This window comes from Lissotriton vulgaris, chromosome 4_1 (genome assembly GCF_964263255.1).
Source record: "Lissotriton vulgaris chromosome 4_1, aLisVul1.2, whole genome shotgun sequence".
Classification (NCBI taxonomy): domain Eukaryota; kingdom Metazoa; phylum Chordata; class Amphibia; order Caudata; family Salamandridae; genus Lissotriton; species Lissotriton vulgaris.
Window position 1 is genome coordinate 316,782,593 of NC_141691.1, and position 18,607 is coordinate 316,801,199.

An 18,607-nucleotide genomic window follows, 5' to 3' on the forward strand; every position below is an offset into this window, starting at 1 on the left:
TACCACTCTACACAGGCAGTCATCATCAGTTGGGAGGAGGCCTTGTAGCCCCTTTGCTTGTTAGTTGCCACATCCCTCTAGGGTCCTAGTGGGCATAAGTGTGGCACCCAGACCTCAGATCACAACTGTACTGTAGAGAGGACTGAAGGACTGTCCTGCTGCCCCTGTACCCAGCAAAGAGGTGCTGAAAAAACATATATCTGGTGGTGGGGCCCCACAGGGACACAACCTGGGGCCAAAAATGTTCTTTTGTTTCACTGCCAATTTGAATCTGTCGTTAAATGTAAAAAAACAAATGAGCTAGGGCTCCCATTCTGTTTGGCAAATGCCCCCAGGTGGGCCAGGTCCTGGGGGTGGCTTAAGATATATAATGAGGGGAGAGGGGCACACATGCCTCCCTTCTCCCGGACAATTTTGGACCCGGTGAACCCATCCCCCCAGGGCTTGGCCGAATGAAAGACGGAGGGAGGGAGACCAAACGGCCCCAGCTCCTAGACCAATTTCAGGTCCGGAGACTGCACCCCCTGGGGCCCGGCCATATACAATTAGTGGGTGGGGGCTTCCCAGCCCTGTTCCCTAGGCTGTTTCCACCAGTGCCTGGTAGTACCAAGCAAAGGGAGGGGGTCACACGGCCCCTCCTGCCGGATCTAGTATTGGCCCTGGGGACCCCAACCACCAGTGCTGGGCTCCTGCTATGTCCCGGGGTGCCCACCCCAGTACATAGGATTTCCCTGCCCTCACTAGGGTGGGCTGGTAAACCTCTGTTTGCTCTCACTTAGCAGTCGCAATTTAACCCCTTGGCCGCGGCGGTAATTCCACCGCGGCGCTAGCGGGGAGGTGGGGCCGTGCGGCGCCGCCATGCTCGTGACGGAACCACTCCGTCACGAGCCTCGGTGGCGCTGTGCTTGTGACGGAATGGTTCTGTCACTGCCCCGCCCCCTCAATAGAATGCGCCGCGCTGGCGCGGTGGCCGGGCTGTGACGGAACCAATCCGTCACCAGCACAGCCCCACCGTGGCTCGTGATGGAATGGTTCCGTCACGATCACGCAAGGGGTTAACGCTCCTGCCAAGGGAGAGCAAGCAGTAAGTCCGCTTCCAGCTTACTGGAGCAGGAAAACCCACTGGGAGTGGAGTTTTCACCTGCTTCTCTGCCCACTGTCAAGCAGGCAGGGAAACAGATAAAACCATTGCTCCTACACACAAGTAGCAGCATTTGTTGCTGCTCCCTGGGTACAGGAGCAATGCTGGCTCCCACTGGAGGTGTGGAGTTAGCAGCAATCGTAAGGGCATTGGGGATCCAACAACAAGACACTGGGTGCCCTGGGTGGGACCAAGGCACCCAAGATTTAGTGGTGAGCCCCTGGGGGATTGGGTCCTGGGGATAATATATGCCCGGCAGACAAGCGGAAGCTCAGGGATAAGCAAAAACTATACTGTGCAGCATTACGCTGGCTAAAGGGCAATTTTACTCAGCCTGTATTGAATCAGCCAGTAACAATTCTAAAGAAATCTTTGCTATGGTTCAGAGCTTCACGTCCCTTCTGGCCCAAGCTAGTGTGTAGTCATCTTCACCTACCTGGTATATCACTCTCTCTTTCTGCTTTAGGGATAAGATCCGGACTATTCAGGGGGCATTCACTCCTTTTGACATCAGAATTGAGGCATCTTTGGAGTGTCAATCTGCTGACCCTGCTCATTCTCTGTCTGTATTTAGGCCAGTCAGCCCACTGGAATCCCTTAGAATTTTCAAGGGTCTAAGTCTGGTTCGCCCCCAGACCCCTGTACTGCTAGGCTACTGGCAGCGGTGGCAGTGGGTGCAAACACAGAAGTCAAGTCAAGTCAAGTCAAGTCAATAAATTTGTATAGCGTGCTACATACCCAGAGGGTCTCAAGGCGCTTGAAGAAGGGAGGGGAATTACTTGTCAAATATCCACGTTTTAAGTTGCTTTCTGAATGCTAGGTGGTTCTGAGTAAGGCGAAGATGAGCGGGAAGTGAGTTCCAGGTTTTAGCTGCCAGGTAGGAGAAGGATCTACCTCCCATGGTGGTTTTGTTGATGCGAGGTACAGTGGCAAGGGCTTGGTTGGAGGATCGTAGCTGGCAGGAGGGGGTGTAGAAGGACAGTCGTGTGTTGAGGCATTCGGGTCCGATTTCGTAGAGTGCTTTGTGTGCGTGGGTTAGGAGCCGGAAAGTAATCCTCTTGTTGACGGGGAGCCAGTGGAGGTTTTTCAGGTGGCCAGAGATGTGTTCTTTACGCGGTATGTCTAATATGAGCCTGGCTGAAGCGTTCTGGATGCGTTGGAGATTTTTCTGAATTTTTGCGGTGGTACCGGCGTAGAGGGTGTTTCCGTAGTCCAGTCGGCTCGTGACCAGAGCGTGAGTGACTGTTTTTCTAGTTTCGGTGGGGATCCAGCGGAATGTTTTCTTGAGCATGCGAAGAATGTTGAAGCAAGATGAAGAAACGGCGTTGACTTGTCTGTTCATCGAGAGTGAGGAGTCCAGGATGACGCCCAGGTTGCGTGCGTGGTCCGTCGGGATAGGTGCTGTTCCAAGGGCCTCTGCCACCAAGAGTCATCCCAGGCGGAGGGGGAGGTGCCTAGGAGGAGGACTTCTGTTTTTTCTGAGTTCAGTTTTAGACGGCTGTGCTTCATCCATTCGGCTACTTCTTTCATTCCTTCATGCAGGTTGGTTTTGGCCGTGTTCGGGTCTTTGGTGAGTGATAGGATCAGTTGAGTGGCGTTGGCGTAGGAGATGATGTTGAGGTTGTGTTGGCGTGCGATGGCCGAGTGGGGGCTCATGTATACGTTGAAGAGGGTGGGGCTGAGTGAGGACCCTTGGGGTACGCCGCAGATGACTTCAGTGGCCTCTGACTTGAATGGTGGGAGGCGGACTCTCTGGGTTCTTCCGGTGAGGAACGAGGTGATCCATTCCAGTGCTTTTCCATGGATTCCGACGTTTCTGAGGCGCTGTAAAAGGGTGCTATGACAGACCGTGTAGAAGGCTGCGGAGAGGTCGAGGAGGATGAGGGCGACTGTGTCTCCATTATCCAGTAGAGTTCGAATGTCGTCTGTTGCTGCGATGAGGGCGGTTTCCGTGCTGTGCTTGGCTCGGAAGCCGGATTGTGAGGAGTCGAGGGATTTGTTGGTTTCGAGGAATGCGGCGAGCTGGTTGTTGACCGCTTTCTCGATGACTTTGGCCGGGAATGGAAGGAGTGAGATAGGGCGGTAGTTTTTGAGTTCGGTGGGGTCAGCTGTGGGTTTCTTCAGGAGGGCGCTGAGTTCGGGATGTTTCCACCTTTCCGGGAAGGTTGCGGAGTTGAGGGAGCAGTTGATGACGTCTCGGAGGTGCGGTGCTATGATGGAGTCTGCTTTGTTAAAGATGTGGTGAGGGCATGGGTCTGTGGGGGATCCTGAGTGGATAGAGTTCATCAGACGGATGGTGTCCTCAGTGGAGATTGGCTTCCAGTCATTGAGGATGTTCATGGGGTGTGGGGGTCCTGCAGGGGGTTGGGTGGGTTGGTTTTCGGGTCGGTTGTCGAAGCTGTTGTGGATGTCTGCAATTTTGTTGTGGAAGAATGAGGCTAGGGAGTCGCAGAGGGTTTGAGAGGGGGTGATGTCGTTGGAGTTGGCCGAGGGGTTGGTAAATTCCTTGATGATGCTGAATAATTCCTTGCTGTTGTGGGCGTTGTTATCTAGTCGGTCCTTGAAAGCGGCTCTCTTGGCAGTCCGGATCAGTTGGTGGTGTATGCGGGTGGCGTTTTTGAAGGCGTCCTTGGTGCTGGTGGTTGGCTCTTTTTTCCAGGTCTTCTCAAGGGAGCGGCAGAGTTTCTTGGATTTCTTAAGATCATCGTTGAACCAGGAGGCCTTCTTGCTGCCTAGTTTGATTTGTTGTTTTTTCTGTGGTGCTAAGATGTCGGCGGTGTTGGATAACCATTGGGTGAGGTTAGTGGCTGCTTGGTCTGGGTTTGAGGAGTGGGCTGGGGGGTTTTGAAGAAGCGATGAGGAGATTTGGTCGATGGTAATTTTGTTCCAGTTTCTTTGCAGAGTGGGTTGGGGGTGGTTGTTGGAGGTGGGCTTGTTGTAGGTGAAGTGAACGCAGCTGTGGTCAGTCCAAAGGAGAGCTGTTGTGTGGCTGAAGGAGACATGTTTGCTGGAGGTGAAGATAGGGTCGAGTGTGTGACCTGCGATGTGGGTGGAGGTGGTGACAAGTTGTTTAAGTCCGAGGTTGGCGAGGTTCTCCAAAAGGGTGGTGGTGTTGCGGTCGTTGTTCTTTTCAAGGTGAAAGTTGAGGTCTCCCAAAAGGATGTAATCCTCTGAGGGGAGCGCGTGTGGAGTGATGAAGTCCGTGATGTCTTCACTAAACTGTGCGCGGGGTCCTGGTGGCCTGTAAAGGAGGGTGCCTCTGAGTGTGGTTTTGGGGTTGATGTGGATCTGGAAGTGAAGGTGTTCAGAGTTGGCGAGGTTGACGTCCGAGCTGGTTGAGATGCGGATGGATTTCTTGTGGACGATAGCGATACCTCCTCCTGTGTGGCCGGTACGGTCCTTGCGAATGATCTTATAGCCTTCCGGGATGGCAATGGTGATGTCTGGGGCTGAAGAGGCATTCATCCATGTTTCTGTTAGGAAGGCGACGTCCGGAGAGATTGTGTCTAGTAGATTCCAGAGGTCAATGGCGTGCCTGTGGACCGATCGGGTGTTGAGCAGGATGCATTTTAGAAGGTTGGGGTCGGATATCTGTTGTGTGATCGTAGATGAGGAGTTGTTCTTGGTGCCGTCGAACTTGCAGGAGTTGCATGAAAAGGGACCATGGGTGTGTCCAGGAGCGGCTTGGACGCAGTTGAGGGAACGGCCAGAGTTGAGGGCTAGGAGGGTGGTGGCATCGTAAGAAATGCGGGGGGGGTGGACATTACGAGGACCAGGGGCTCTGGCGCTGGGCGCGGTCCAGGCGCGGACGGGCGTAGGCGGGCTTACCTTTGGCGCACCTTCGGCGCGGCCGCAGCGCGTGGACGCTGCGCGTGTGGACATCTGACATAAATGGGGAGTGGAGGGGGGCGGAGCGTGGGAGGGGCAGCTGGGAGGCGGTCTCGGGGAGGCGTGTTAGGGGAAAGCACAACACACAAGATGGTGGTGGAGCCAAAAACGAAACTTAGAAAACAATACCAGCAATTCTATCAAGCACAGCCAGATTCAGCAGCGCGCTCTCTAAGGGCACCAGGTGATAGCGCTAACAGTTTAATAATGCTGCGGTCACAGAGTGTTAACACAGGCAACAATACACAGTTACAAATCGCTGCAGACTGATTAGTTTAAAATGCTCAGCGCGCAATTCCTGAAGCGGAGCTACGATACCAATCACGAGTTAGCAATGCAGGTGAGTCACGCTTCGAGATCAGCTTCAGCTGTGGGCTCTGGGTGCTGCAGTTAGCAGGAGTCAGGGAGCGTGAGGGAGCGTGGGGGAGCGGCCGTTCAGGACGAGGTCCAGGCGGTCACAATCTGGCTTGGGAGGAAGGAAACCCTCTGTTCGTGGGTGGGAGGGGCAGCTGGGAGGCGGTCTCGGGGAGGCGTGTCAGGGGAAAGCACAACACACAAGATGGTGGTGGAGCCAAAAACGAAACTTAGAAAACAATACCAGCAATTCTATCAAGCACAGCCAGATTCAGCAGCGCGCTCTCTAAGGGCACCAGGTGATAGCGCTAACAGTTTAATAATGCTGCGGTCACAGAGCGTTAACACAGGCAACAATACACAGTTACAAATCGCTGCAGACTGATTAGTTTAAAATGCTCAGCGCGCAATTCCTGAAGCGGAGCTACGATACCAATCATGAGTTAGCAATGCAGGTGAGTCACGCTTCGAGATTAGCTTCAGCTGTGGGCTCTGGGCGCTGCAGTTAGCAGGAGTCAGGGAGCGTGAGGGAGCGTGGGGGAGCGGCCGTTCAGGACGAGGTCCAGGCGGTCACAATCTGGCTTGGGAGGAAGGAAACCCTCTGTTCGTGGGTGGGAGGGGCAGCTGGGAGGCGGTCTCTGGGAGGCGTGCCAGGGGAAAGCACAACACACAAGATGGTGGTGGAGCCAAAAACGAAACTTAGAAAACAATACCAGCAATTCTATCAAGCACAGCCAGATTCAGCAGCGCGCTCTCTAAGGGCACCAGGTGATAGCGCTAACAGTTTAATAATACTGCGGTCACAGAGCGTTAACACAGGCAACAATACACAGTTACAAATCGCTGCAGACTGATTAGTTTAAAATGCTCAGCGCGCAATTCCTGAAGCGGAGCTACGATACCAATCACGAGTTAGCAATGCAGGTGAGTCACGCTTCGAGATCAGCTTCAGCTGTGGGCTCTGGGCGCTGCAGTTAGCAGGAGTCAGGGAGCGTGAGGGAGCGTGGGGGAGCGGCCGTTCAGGACGAGGTCCAGGCGGTCACAATCTGGCTTGGGAGGAAGGAAACCCTCTGTTCGTGGGTGGGAGGGGCAGCTGGGAGGCGGTCTCGGGGAGGCGTGTCAGGGGAAAGCACAACACACAAGATGGTGGTGGAGCCAAAAACGAAACTTAGAAAACAATACCAGCAATTCTATCAAGCACAGCCAGATTCAGCAGCACGCTCTCTAAGGGCACCAGGTGATAGCGCTAACAGTTTAATAATGCTGCGGTCACAGAGCGTTAACACAGGCAACAATACACAGTTACAAATCGCTGCAGACTGATTAGTTTAAAATGCTCAGTGCGCAATTCCTGAAGCGGAGCTACGATACCAATCACGAGTTAGCAATGCAGGTGAGTCACGCTTCGAGATCAGCTTCAGCTGTGGGCTCTGGGCGCTGCAGTTAGCAGGAGTCAGGGAGCGTGGGGGAGCGGCCGTTCAGGACGAGGTCCAGGCGGTGAATACCATCATTAACATGTCTCTCCAAAAAGCGGTTGTACCACAGGCTCGGAAGCAGGCTAAGATCTTGCTACTTCTAAAAAATCCGCCTTTGGACCCACTCTTTCCAGGTAACTACCGGCCTATGTCCCTCCTTCCTGCTTTGGCTAACATGAGTGAGAAGGTGGTTCATAAACAGCTCACGGATATTGTGGAAAGGGAGGCGCTCCTGCATCCAGCCTAATCAGTGTTATGGGTGTCTCACAGGAAGAATCAGTGCTGGTTGAGGTGTCTGAGGCCATCCATTAGTGTCTGGATGCCGGCGGGATCTCGGCGGCATTCGATACAGTCCCGCACTCACTTCTCCTGGCATCGGTCTGTTGGGTGCCGTTTAGCGCTGGCTCAGGAGTTTTTTGAAGGGGCGGGTTGAGCAGATTTTGGTCCCACCGTCCTCCTCCTCCCCATAGTCAGTGACAATGGGAGTTCCCCAGGGATCCTCCCTTAGCCATCTACTTTTTAATATCTATGTCACTCCTCTGATATATTTGGCAGAGGAGTTGGGGACCAAGGTGTTGGCTTATGCTGACAACACCCAGCTGCTTTTTACCTGGGACAAAGATGCGGACTCTGTACTATTGGTTCAACATGGAATATACTATATTTTCAAATGTCTGGCGGAGAAGCAGCTTAAGTGCAATGAAGAGAAGTCAGAGATCTTGCTATTTGGTAAATTCCACACTAATTTTAGAGAGTAGCTCTGGCCTCTTGAGTTCCCCTTGCCTACCTCATCAGGAAAGCCAGCTAAAAATCTGGGGGTATGGTTTGATGAGAGTCTCTCTTTTTCGACACACATTAAGAAGCAGACTGGTTGTTGTTTTGGCCTGCTTAAAACTCTTTTTCCCCCTTTTACCTCAGGCGGCTAGGAAAAAGGTCACTTGTGCACTGATTCTGTCACAGCTGGATTATGCCAATGCCCTTTATGCTGACATCCCGGGGTACCTGTTGAAGAAGTTACAGATGGTTCAAAATATGGCAGCCAGACTCCAATTGGGCATTTCGGCTAGGAACAGTGTTTGTGTGGCAGGAGGCTCAATTAGTGCAGCTCTTGGTAATATTCAGACTGTCAAGAAAGAGGGTCTTAAAGCCAAGTTTGTCAAACTGGAATCACTTAAAAGGACTGAGCTTAACTGACAGCTTAACAAACGGTGGGATGCTGCGACATTAAAACAGTATCTTGCTCTTAATAGGATTCAACGTGGTTTAAGATCTTAGATCATACCTACGTACGAGGACTTAGAACCTGACTTGTATATTACATGGGAGAAGGAATTAAATGATAGTTCGAGGAACCTAATAAACATCTTGATTGAAAATGCGGAGACAAAGATTACTAAATTTTTGAAAAAATTACATTATTTTGGATGAGAAGCTTAATAAATTACAGGACGAAATCAAGAAGAGGAAGGCGAGAAATCTTAAACGGGATGAGAATGATTATCGATCAGGCCGTGTTTACACATTTGCTAAACAGTTTGATTATTTAATAACTAAGGATGTGGGATTAAAACAAAAGAATATAACCCCTATTAGTAGTGATGTAGATGCTTCCTCAAGCAATTTGTCTAGTAGTGAGGGTGACGATTTGGTTGAACCAGCTGCTGCCTCTAATTTGGGGAATCATTTTTTACAGGAGGTGAGGAGGTTGAGGATTGGGAATCGGGATACAGGGAGCAGGAATCGAGATTTGGTTGCAAAAAGACAAGGAGAGGGAAGAGAGGAAGTGGCAGAACAAGGAGAAAGACCAGGGATGAGGACCATATCTTGGAAAAAGTGACAAATACAAGTGATTTGATTACAAATGAGATTGAGATTATAAATCTGTCATCTATGGAATTATCTGAAACGATGATTACCCTCAAGAAGGGATTGGGATTTTGCCCTATGGCAAAAGCAGATTGGTATATGACCAAGATTGATTTATATAAGTTTGTAAGACGATTGAAACTGAAAAAGTTTTTTGTGAATGCACCTGAGAAGGTTTGACAATCCAAAATAAAAGATGTAAGTGAATTAACTATTTAAGCGATTAAAGATACACAATTATTGATGTCACTGACAGAGAAAGAAAATGATCCGGTAACCATTGCTAAATTACTTGATGAATTTGAGGTCGATTGCTTCCAGAGGGAGGGTAATGGGTTACGTGTGAAGTCCAAGTGGAAACTACAACTTGCCACAGGTAACATTTTAGATGTATTCTATAGATCGGTCAATTATCACTTGGATAGGATGATTGAGAAATCTTGTAAAAATACTATGAGGATGCGAGGAGACAATTTGACTAAGGGTGAAAGAGCAGCCTTGAAGGAACTCGAGAATAACAGTAATGTCACTATACATATGGCGGATTAAGGGGTAACATTGTGATTATGGATACCGAAGCATATAATGTTGACGTGTACTCACAACTTAATAATGAAATGTACTATGAAAAACTCTTGTTTAACCCTCTTGGAACATTGACCATGGAGATCAATGAACAACTTAAGATTTGGTACGAACAGTCCCTACTGGATCAATAGTGGTTAATCCCAGGGCTCCTTGTATGTATACCCAACCTAAGGTGCACAAGTGTAGAGAAAAACCACCAGGGAGACCAATGATTTCGGGCATAGGTGGCCCGACAGAGAGGTTATCTCAATTCATAGATACGTTTTTGAGGATATATGTGCAAAACTTACCATCTTTTATTGAAGATACAAAGCATGTTCTTAATATCATGAGTGATATCAGTTGGGAGAGTAGAATGATTATGGTGACGTTAGACGTGGTGTCATTGTACTCCAACATTGATCATAGATTGGGTTGTACAGGCAGTTGATTAATTTTTAAGCAGGAGACCAGCAGAGTATTATGAACATACACAGATGATTCTCAGGATGACAGAAATTGTATTGCAGAACAATTTTTTTTTATTTAATGGTAAATGGTATAGCAATGGGCTCCAGATTTGCTCCGTCTTTTGATAACCTGGTCATGGGATGGTTTGAGGCGGAGTGGATCTGGGGCCACAGGGGGCGTAAATGGATTGATTTTATTCATTACTGGGGTCGTTTCATAGACGACTGCTTGCTAATTTGGACGGCCTCTGTAGAAGAATTGAAAGGTTTCTTTGATTACTTGAATGAGAACGACTTGAATTTGAGATTTATGACGCATTTTGACAGAAATCATATTACATTTCTTGACATCGAGCTTTTTGTTGACGATGGCATACTTTGCAGCAGGATGTATAGAAAAGTGACGAGTTGTAACGCATTACTACATGCGAAGAGTTGCCATCCTAGTACTCAAATTAGGGCCATACCATATGGTGAGATGGTGCGTGCCAGGAGGAATTGAACAAATGAGCATGATTTTGAAAAAAAACTTACAGATATGTCACACAGATTTCTGATGAGGGTTTATGACAAGGCAATAATACATAAGGCGGTTACCAGAGCTAGGAGCCTTAAGAGATCAAAAACTCTGGAAATTAGGACCCCTAGTGTCATGCGACAAGAGAATGAGACTGTACGCCTAATTACTAATTACTAATTATAGTACAGAGATGGGAAACTTTATTCAATCCTGAGAAAACATTGGTACTTACTTAGGACAGACAGTGATCTATTGCCTTATCTAACAGAGAAGCCAAGTTTGACATTTAGGAGAGGGGTGACATTGGCCAATCGGGTTAGCCCCAGTTACCCCAACAAACCTGGGCGACTTCAATGGTTGACGAATAAACTGAAAGGCTTTTACAAGTGTGGAAGATGTAGCGCCTGTAGATGGGCGATGAACAAGGTGACTTCTTTCAGTTATAATAATACAGGGAATCATACAATAAGATCGATTACATATTAGTAAGCTATCGTCTATGTGATATAAACATGTACGCTTTGTATAGATGTATTATGCTCAAGTGATTTTTGTTTTAGCACATGATAGAAGATGAATACAGAAGTGACTGTGTTTTAGTGGGGAATTGTTACCAATTATTTTTGTACTGCTTACAATTGTGTGGTGCCATCCTCGTTTCTTTCCCTTTCTATTGCTTCTTTTCACCTTCCCTTTCTGGAGTGTGACATTTCAATAAATGCTTTCTACGTAGACATGACTATCAGGACTCCTTTTGGATATGATTAGCCAATTAAGAAAGGCTCATGAGACTGACTAAGCAAGTACAGCTATGGAAGCGCTCGCCCTAATTTTGATTTACAGGTTTAGCTTATTTTAGGTATTTATACTAGTTAATTAAAGATGTAGTAAAAGAATGGTGAATTTGTAGTTACGTGTAATTCACGGATATATACTGAGGACCGGACTATAATAGTGTATTATACAGCAGCGACACTTTTTTTGTTATGACCTAGAGGTACAAAATTATAAGTAACATTTTTAATATAAGACGCGCTAATAATCAGCAATCTCCATGAACTCGTGAGTAGGCTTACTTGTGGTAGTTAGGATAGATGAACTACCGGACGAGAGCAGTTTTGGGGATCATAACATGTTATCGCGAACTACGAGAGAAGTGTATGTATATTGAAATGCAATGGTTGTGGGAGAATTTATTGAATTGATTAAGGACTGTGTTTAAAGAATAGGTGGAATACAGTGAGGATGGGAGAGGACATATACAATGCGGTTCTTATGTGAACCGGAACTAGGCTAACACAGTGCTTACAGGAAAATACATAAATAGCCATTCTAAGATGGCGCTGGCATGTCACGCCGGTGGGGATACGCACGAGACAATAACAGAGAGACTGCGGTGAGTTTGTGGTTTCTGTGGGAGGCGGTTGTACCATTATTTATCTTTAACAGACATTAATTTGTGATTTTTGATGCTTATTGATCACAGACTCGTGATCGTATTGGGATTTGATTGACGGCTTAATAACGTGAGGAATACGGTGTTTTACTATAAAGGTGAGCAGAATGTGACGAGAGAACTGGATGGGTGACCGTCAGGAAGATGTAAAGTAGGTACTTGAATATTATTTTATTTTCAGATTGACAGAGAGACGAATTACCAGTGGCGTGTCCAGGAGTGTGACTTGGGTTACTGATAACATATAAGTTGGAGGTGTTTTACTATAAAGGTGAGCAGAGTGTGACGAGAGAATTGGATGTTTGACCGTCAGAGAAATGTAAAGTGGGTGCTTCAATATTATTTTACTTTCAGATTGACAGCGAGACGAATTACGGGTGTCCTGTCCAGCCATTTTTGTGAATGACCTATATTTTGAGTTGGACTTTCCTAGCAATGCGAGTTAACATTGTGGAGTTGGAAGGATAACAGATAAGGTTGGTAGGAGTACATTTGTGGGACTTGTACATTTGTGACTAATTTTGTGATGACACGTACTTTGGGTCACTCTTTTCTGGTGACTTGGTTCTTTCCCTCTATTCCTTTAACACTAGTTTGGTTTGAGGTTGTTTATCTTTTGTAATTCCCTCAGTAACAGATGTGAATATGGAATTGCATAAAGATGTATTACTGTAGTGTGTGGTTATTCTTATATTATTATCATTTGGGTTTCAGCCCTGAAGAAGTCGATTGCCAAATAAGAGCAAGATGAAACACGTGTTGGCTGCTTTATTCTTTGAATTGGAACTGTATGCATTGGATTGAAAAGTGGATTACTAATAAAAGAGATTGGATGACAACATTTTGCTGTACTGCTTGAATCTTGACGAAGAAGGAACGAGAAATACTGTCTATTACAAGAACAGAGTGCTCGGAGGACAATTTTCTCAATTATCTGTTGATCCACAGCTGTGGATTTACCTTGGGGTTGTGGTGACCGACCTAATTTCTTCCTTGAGCACCACTAGTGATATTGTTTGCTGATACTTTCCCCCTATTGCTGTGCCCCTTGGGTGCTTGACTGGTTACCATTTTTTCTAGTGTTTGTCATCAACTGCGTTCTCTCCACTGGCTCCCCATGGTGGATAAAGTTAAATTTAGATCATTCGCTTTGGCCCACCGTGCTCTTCACGGTTGTGGTCCTCTTTACCTGCAGAGGTATTTTTCCTTCTATGTTCCTGAGCAATCCCTGAGACCTTCGTCGCTATGCTTTGCACAGGTTCCTCTTTTCAAGTTTCAGAGACTAGGGGGCAGCTCCTTTGCGGTGAAGGCTTCTGTTGCCTGGAATGCCCTTCCTCTTGCCCTGCGTACTATCCAGGACCCTGTGGCCTTTAAGAGGAAACTGAAAACACATCTATTTTCTTGAATTTCACTTTCCACACCCTGCTAGGCATCGCGCCGGGACACTCATGAGTAGCTGTAGCAATTCATGTTACATCTCCTAGTGCAATTTTGGACTGCTAGGACGGCACCTGATGAGATTTTCTCAACGGGGGCAGTCATGGGCAGATCCTTTGCACTAAGAAAGCTGTTGCACGGGTAGAAAATCTGGGGCAGCAAAGAAGCAGCACCCTCTGGCACACTGCGTGGTGCCATTCATGTTGATTTTGCAGTACCGAACAAGCTCAAACCTTTGCAACGTGCTGATTGCACCAGCTCGTTGAACTCGGCAGAATCTTATGAAGGTTTTATGTAACTGTGGAATTCCGCAAGGCGAAACTCAGCAAGTTCAGCTCATTCCTAATGTGCACACACCACACTCCCCCAGTCAGCGCTCAGACCCCAATCAGGGAGTTGGTGAGCAGCAAATGTACAGTAAGGAAGGCAGCAAATATACAGTGAGGTGGAGTGTGTCCAACACAGTCCTAGGTTTACACACATTCCCAAATCACCCATATCAGAGCTCAGAGCTACAGTCAAGGAGCTCGGAGAGCATTCTGACAGCAGCAAAAGTAGATTGAGACATAGGGGTCCAAGCAGGTAAAGGTGTAATCACAATCTCCACTCACGTGTATCAGTACAGTGTGCCATAATCAGGGAGCTGCGGGAGTTGTCCAACAGCAGCAAAAGTAAATTGAGGTGGAGTGTGTCCAATGCAGACCCGGGTTTATGGGCACACCACATATCTGCACTCAAGGCCACAATCAGGGAGCTGGGGGAGCTCTCCTATGCCAGCAACAGTGGAGTGAGGCCAGCTTGGGGTAATCAAAACAGGTCCAAGTTAACAGGTTTGTGTGGTCTAATCCATCCCCATGTCAGCACTCAGGACCACAATCAGGAAGTTTGGAGAGCCCTCTAATGGCATCACAAGTAGTGCAAGCCAGTGGGTGTCTATTAAGGGTCCAGGTGTATGCACACACACTAATCATGCATATCCACACTCAGGGCCACGAATTTAAGGGAGCACTTCAACTGCAGCAAAAGTACACAAAAGTACAGCGAGGGACTGAATGAATCACAGAGTTTTGAGGATAATAAAGGAGGAAGAGGAACAGTCAAATAGTGTGATCCAAGCACATATCCAAGAACATAGACACTTGAGTCAGATACACAATAAGGGCTACTGGTTGGAAAATTATTTCTCTGAAGGCAGGAATGGCACTGTCAGCCAATGACTGCCCAACAAATAATGAAGAGCACAAACAGGACCACTCATTCAGGTAAACACTCAGGAGTAATCTGAAAGAACTGAAAACTTCAATGGTGAGCCTGGATCAGTGAGGCAGTGGGTCTCCAATATAAATCCAAGATCATAAGCAACAGCACTCACTGGGATAAAGAGCCACAGCAAGACAATAACAATGGGTTACCATGTTATTTCTTTTTGCAGCCAGAAGATATAGTTAAACTTTGCTGAAGCTTGCTAAAATGATAGAGGCAAATATATCAACAATCAGGTGGGGAAATGGTGACTATGAAAAGTATTTTGTAACAAGAAAAGCGTAGTATGCTAATCCTTATTATGTAGCCACCTCTCATTAAAAAATTATTGAAATCCACTGTGGGCCGGGGGGGGGGGGGGACTGGTAAAAATTAAGTTATGCTCGTAGCTCAAATTCGTTAAGCCACTGAAAGTCTCTATGTCACACTGTGGTAACTATACCTATCCCCTCTACCCTCGAGTGCCATGACAGTACTGGTGGCATCATAAAAAACAACACAGATTACATTGCTTATGACATGTACTTTGGCATGACTGCTTGAACTACAGAATGTGCCACCCCCAGGAGCTGCCTCCGGGAGGTCCCTACATCTTAGCATTCCAACCCCTGGCAGGGCTGGGGCTACATTCACCTCTGGCCTAACATCAAGCGGTCATTCCAGGCAGCAAGGCACAATTCAGACAGGGCTGGGAATAATTCAATGCAGATAGATACCCACTACTGAATTTTAAAGAATCCTGAAATGAAAACCAATTGTTCATGAAAAGAGATAGGCCATAGTCAACATCCACTTAACAATTCGCTGTAATCTAGTGATATCCCGGTCGGCGAGCCCCATAAAACAATTAATCACATACTTCAGATTTAAAATGTTTTTTTTTTTAAGTCCTATACTTTTGTACAGCAATTTCACAGGCTCGTGATTTTGAAAAGTTCAATGCACCTCATAGTAGGGAAAATAAAACACTTACAATGAAACGTTGTCGTCAGCCGATGCGCTAACTTCCTTCGACACCTCATTTTCGATGCCATAGAAATCTTTGTTTACAATAACCACGGTAATAACTATAATTGCCGGTACTCCTAATACGAAAGTGGAAGAAAGAGCGAGCATTATGCAAATGTCGAAGCAATGACGTCTAGCAATTTATTCATCAAAGTAAGTGAGTCCATTATTCATGAGTGCAAAGCTGCCAGAGATAAGATATTCTGATCTTTTATACAGAGAGGAGCTTCGCGCGGCCTGAGGTAGGTAATAGAATTGAGCGCGGCAATCACGCACCGTTGCACGCAGGAAGTGCTTCAGAGAAGTCAGCCCTGCCACGCACTTCTACAACCCGTCCACCCCGCCAGGGAACTCTGAAAGGGAGAATACTAAAAAGGGTCAAAAACGAGGGCTGAGGATCAAAAAAAGCTTAATGAGGAAACATTTCACCTCACATTGCCTGAGTGTTGCTGCAAAATAAAATCCGTTGTGTGGGAGGTGACTGTCTATTCAAATGCTTTTCCAGCAAATGCGTCCCAAATTGTTTAAGGCTTGAAGTCCTGTTTTCCTTTCCCACAATTAATAATGATGTGACACAAGTTAGAACGTCGCTAACGTCATCAGGGAAGGACAGGTCGTTTTAAGGAGTGATGTATAATGTTGGAAAACATGCGAAAAATGTTTCTAGGTTTTAAACACGTCGACTGTTGTTGGGACAAGAGAATAGTGTCTGGCCATGATTTGTTTGCACCCCTAAAGTGGAGAGATTTTGGTTGTGCATGTGGAAAGGCAAAGCAAACACTGAGGGGGCGGGGGGAGGGTGGAGTCGGAGGGGGCGGTCAATCAGTTCAGATGGAAATATAGTTCCCAAGAAAAACAAGTAAAACATAAATAACAAAGATAATGACAATAATAACCCGCTCGTTTAACTCTTCGACATTAAATATGTTTTTTAGCAATCTCAAATCTCCTAATCTTAATTTGATGAATAGTTTGGTCACACATGTTCATAGATTCAGCACTAAATTGCAACACTGTATTTTTCAAAATACCCTTTGAGATAAACCTAAATAAATAGAATGTTTTGCATATTGATGTGTGCAAGAAGGTTTGGGGGCATTAACGCATGTGCTTATGTGTGTGTGTAATTGTGTGTGCGCATTTGAAGAATCCACCTTAACAATGAAGGAATGTTTAGAACATTAAGGTAACTCACCCCATCCTACAATGCAGAACTTAAGTATGTAGTTCCGAACATATACATTGAAGACCTTGACCAGAGCGAAATACATGTGTACCGCCTCCAGCCCCATCCAGGTGAAGGATACCAGCAGGAAGTAGTGCAGTAGGATTGCGGCTGAGATGCACAGCTCGTAGTTTTTGAAAGAAGACACCCAGTTGTTGATCAGGAACATCATGTTTAGCATCAGCAGTGCACTGCATAGATTCATCAATATCTTTGAGGGGTTGTCCTTTCGAAGTTGCCTGAAAAAGAGATGACGAAAATGATACTCTATGCTTATGCCTCAGAGCAACACACTTGTAGTATTTGTCATTTATGGTCATATCATGTAACTTCCTATGCAGACAATCTATGTGGGTGCGTCACCTATCACACAATTATACGTATAAAATATTAACATAAGGCCGCAGCAGCTTCAAAATATTCCTCAGAGTTCAGAAGAGGCTATAAACGGTGTACTTCCAATACCTTTTTTAATTTTTCTTGTTGTTCCTATTTGATAGAACACAATTTTGACAGAGAACACTTATCACAAAAATAAGTAAATGCACAGAGGCATTTATAAGAAGCCCAACAACATCATTGGTGCAAAACCCAGACGGGGAAAAATATTGCATTTGTGGGAGCAGAACCCTGATCCATAAAATTTAGCATACAAAAAGTGATAGATGGAATGCTTGAATGAATCTCAGCCACTGGTAATTCCTCAGGGCCGCATCCCAATCCATTGTTATTGTGCACATCATGCTACCTCTGCGTGGACCCAACCAAGTGCAAATCAAACTTGACCCTGCTCCAGTGGGAGCAGTCCAGCCCAAACTGCCAAGCCAGGTCACCCCTAAAACAGAACACAAGCAACCTGGGACCTGTTTCTCCTTGTCATGGGCTCATAAGCCGGGTGCAGCTTAGTTCCAGTGACACAGTGTGCACGGGACCCACTCAGAGTGACACACTAAAGCATACGAAAAGTGATGGATGGAATTCTTGAATTAACCTTAGCCACTGGTAATTAATTACTCATGGCAGCATCCCAGTTCATTGTTATTTTGTACAACATGCTACCTCAGTTTAGACCCAGCTATATGCAAATCAATCTTGACCTTGTTCCAGTGGGAACAGTTCAACCCGAACAGCCAAGCCAGAACACCCCTAAACACCACCAACCCAGGAAAGGTTCCTCCTAGTTATGGGGTCAACAGCCAGGTAGAGCTTAGTTCCAGTGACACAGTGTGCAAGGGACCAATGTCAAGGCATACCCGTCCCACTCAGGGTGACATACTAAAGCATACAAAAAGTGAAGGATGAAGTGCTTGAATTAATCCCAGCCACTGGTAATTACTTGGGTCTTGTTAGATTTGGGGGTCTCTAGTTGGCAGAGGTGGGTACCTTTGACCAAATAGGGACCCTTGCGTCTAGTCAGGGTAAGGGGATACATTCCCAAAGAAACCCCTGCTCACCCCCTTGGTAGCTTGGCATGAGCAGGCTTTTCTCAGAGGCAGTGTGTAAAGCATGTGTAAACACGTACAGTAACCCAGTGACAACACTACATAGGGACACCACACAAGTTGTAGTATAAAAATAAGTATTTTTATATAGACTTAACACAAGACCACAAATAACAAAAATCCACAATACTGTACTTAAAAATGGTAGAAATAGCTTAGTTCTCTTTAGATGTAAAATGGGACATTTTGAGTTCAACCAAGATGGATCGCACACCACTAGCCTCTCCTCCTGGTCGCCCCTTAGCACTCTGGTACATGTAGTGCATGTAGATGGACGAGTAAAAAGTAGTTCACCACAGTTGATGCGAGTAGTTACTCATTATCCCCAAGTTCTCTGGACCCGAGACATGGCCCGTGTTTCGGGACAGTTTCCCTCGTCAGCAGAGCAGTGTTTGGGGTGGATGAGAAGGCCGCCAAGTAACCGTCACAGGCCCT

At 46.6% G+C, this 18,607-nt stretch overlaps 1 protein-coding gene across 2 annotated transcripts in view; it reads right to left on the bottom strand.

Annotated features, from left to right (window-relative positions):
• Positions 1 to 18,607, bottom strand: part of ADGRG4 (adhesion G protein-coupled receptor G4) — a 1,454,718-nt gene that overhangs the window by 248,125 nt on the left and 1,187,986 nt on the right. For both annotated transcript variants that reach the window (XM_086918649.1, XM_086918650.1), the window contains exons 21-22: positions 16,641 to 16,909; positions 15,411 to 15,522 (exon numbers count right to left, since the gene is read on the bottom strand). In XM_086918649.1, coding sequence (XP_086774775.1) covers positions 15,411 to 15,522; positions 16,641 to 16,909 — 381 coding nt within the window. The remainder of the gene's footprint in view (positions 1 to 15,410; positions 15,523 to 16,640; positions 16,910 to 18,607) is intronic.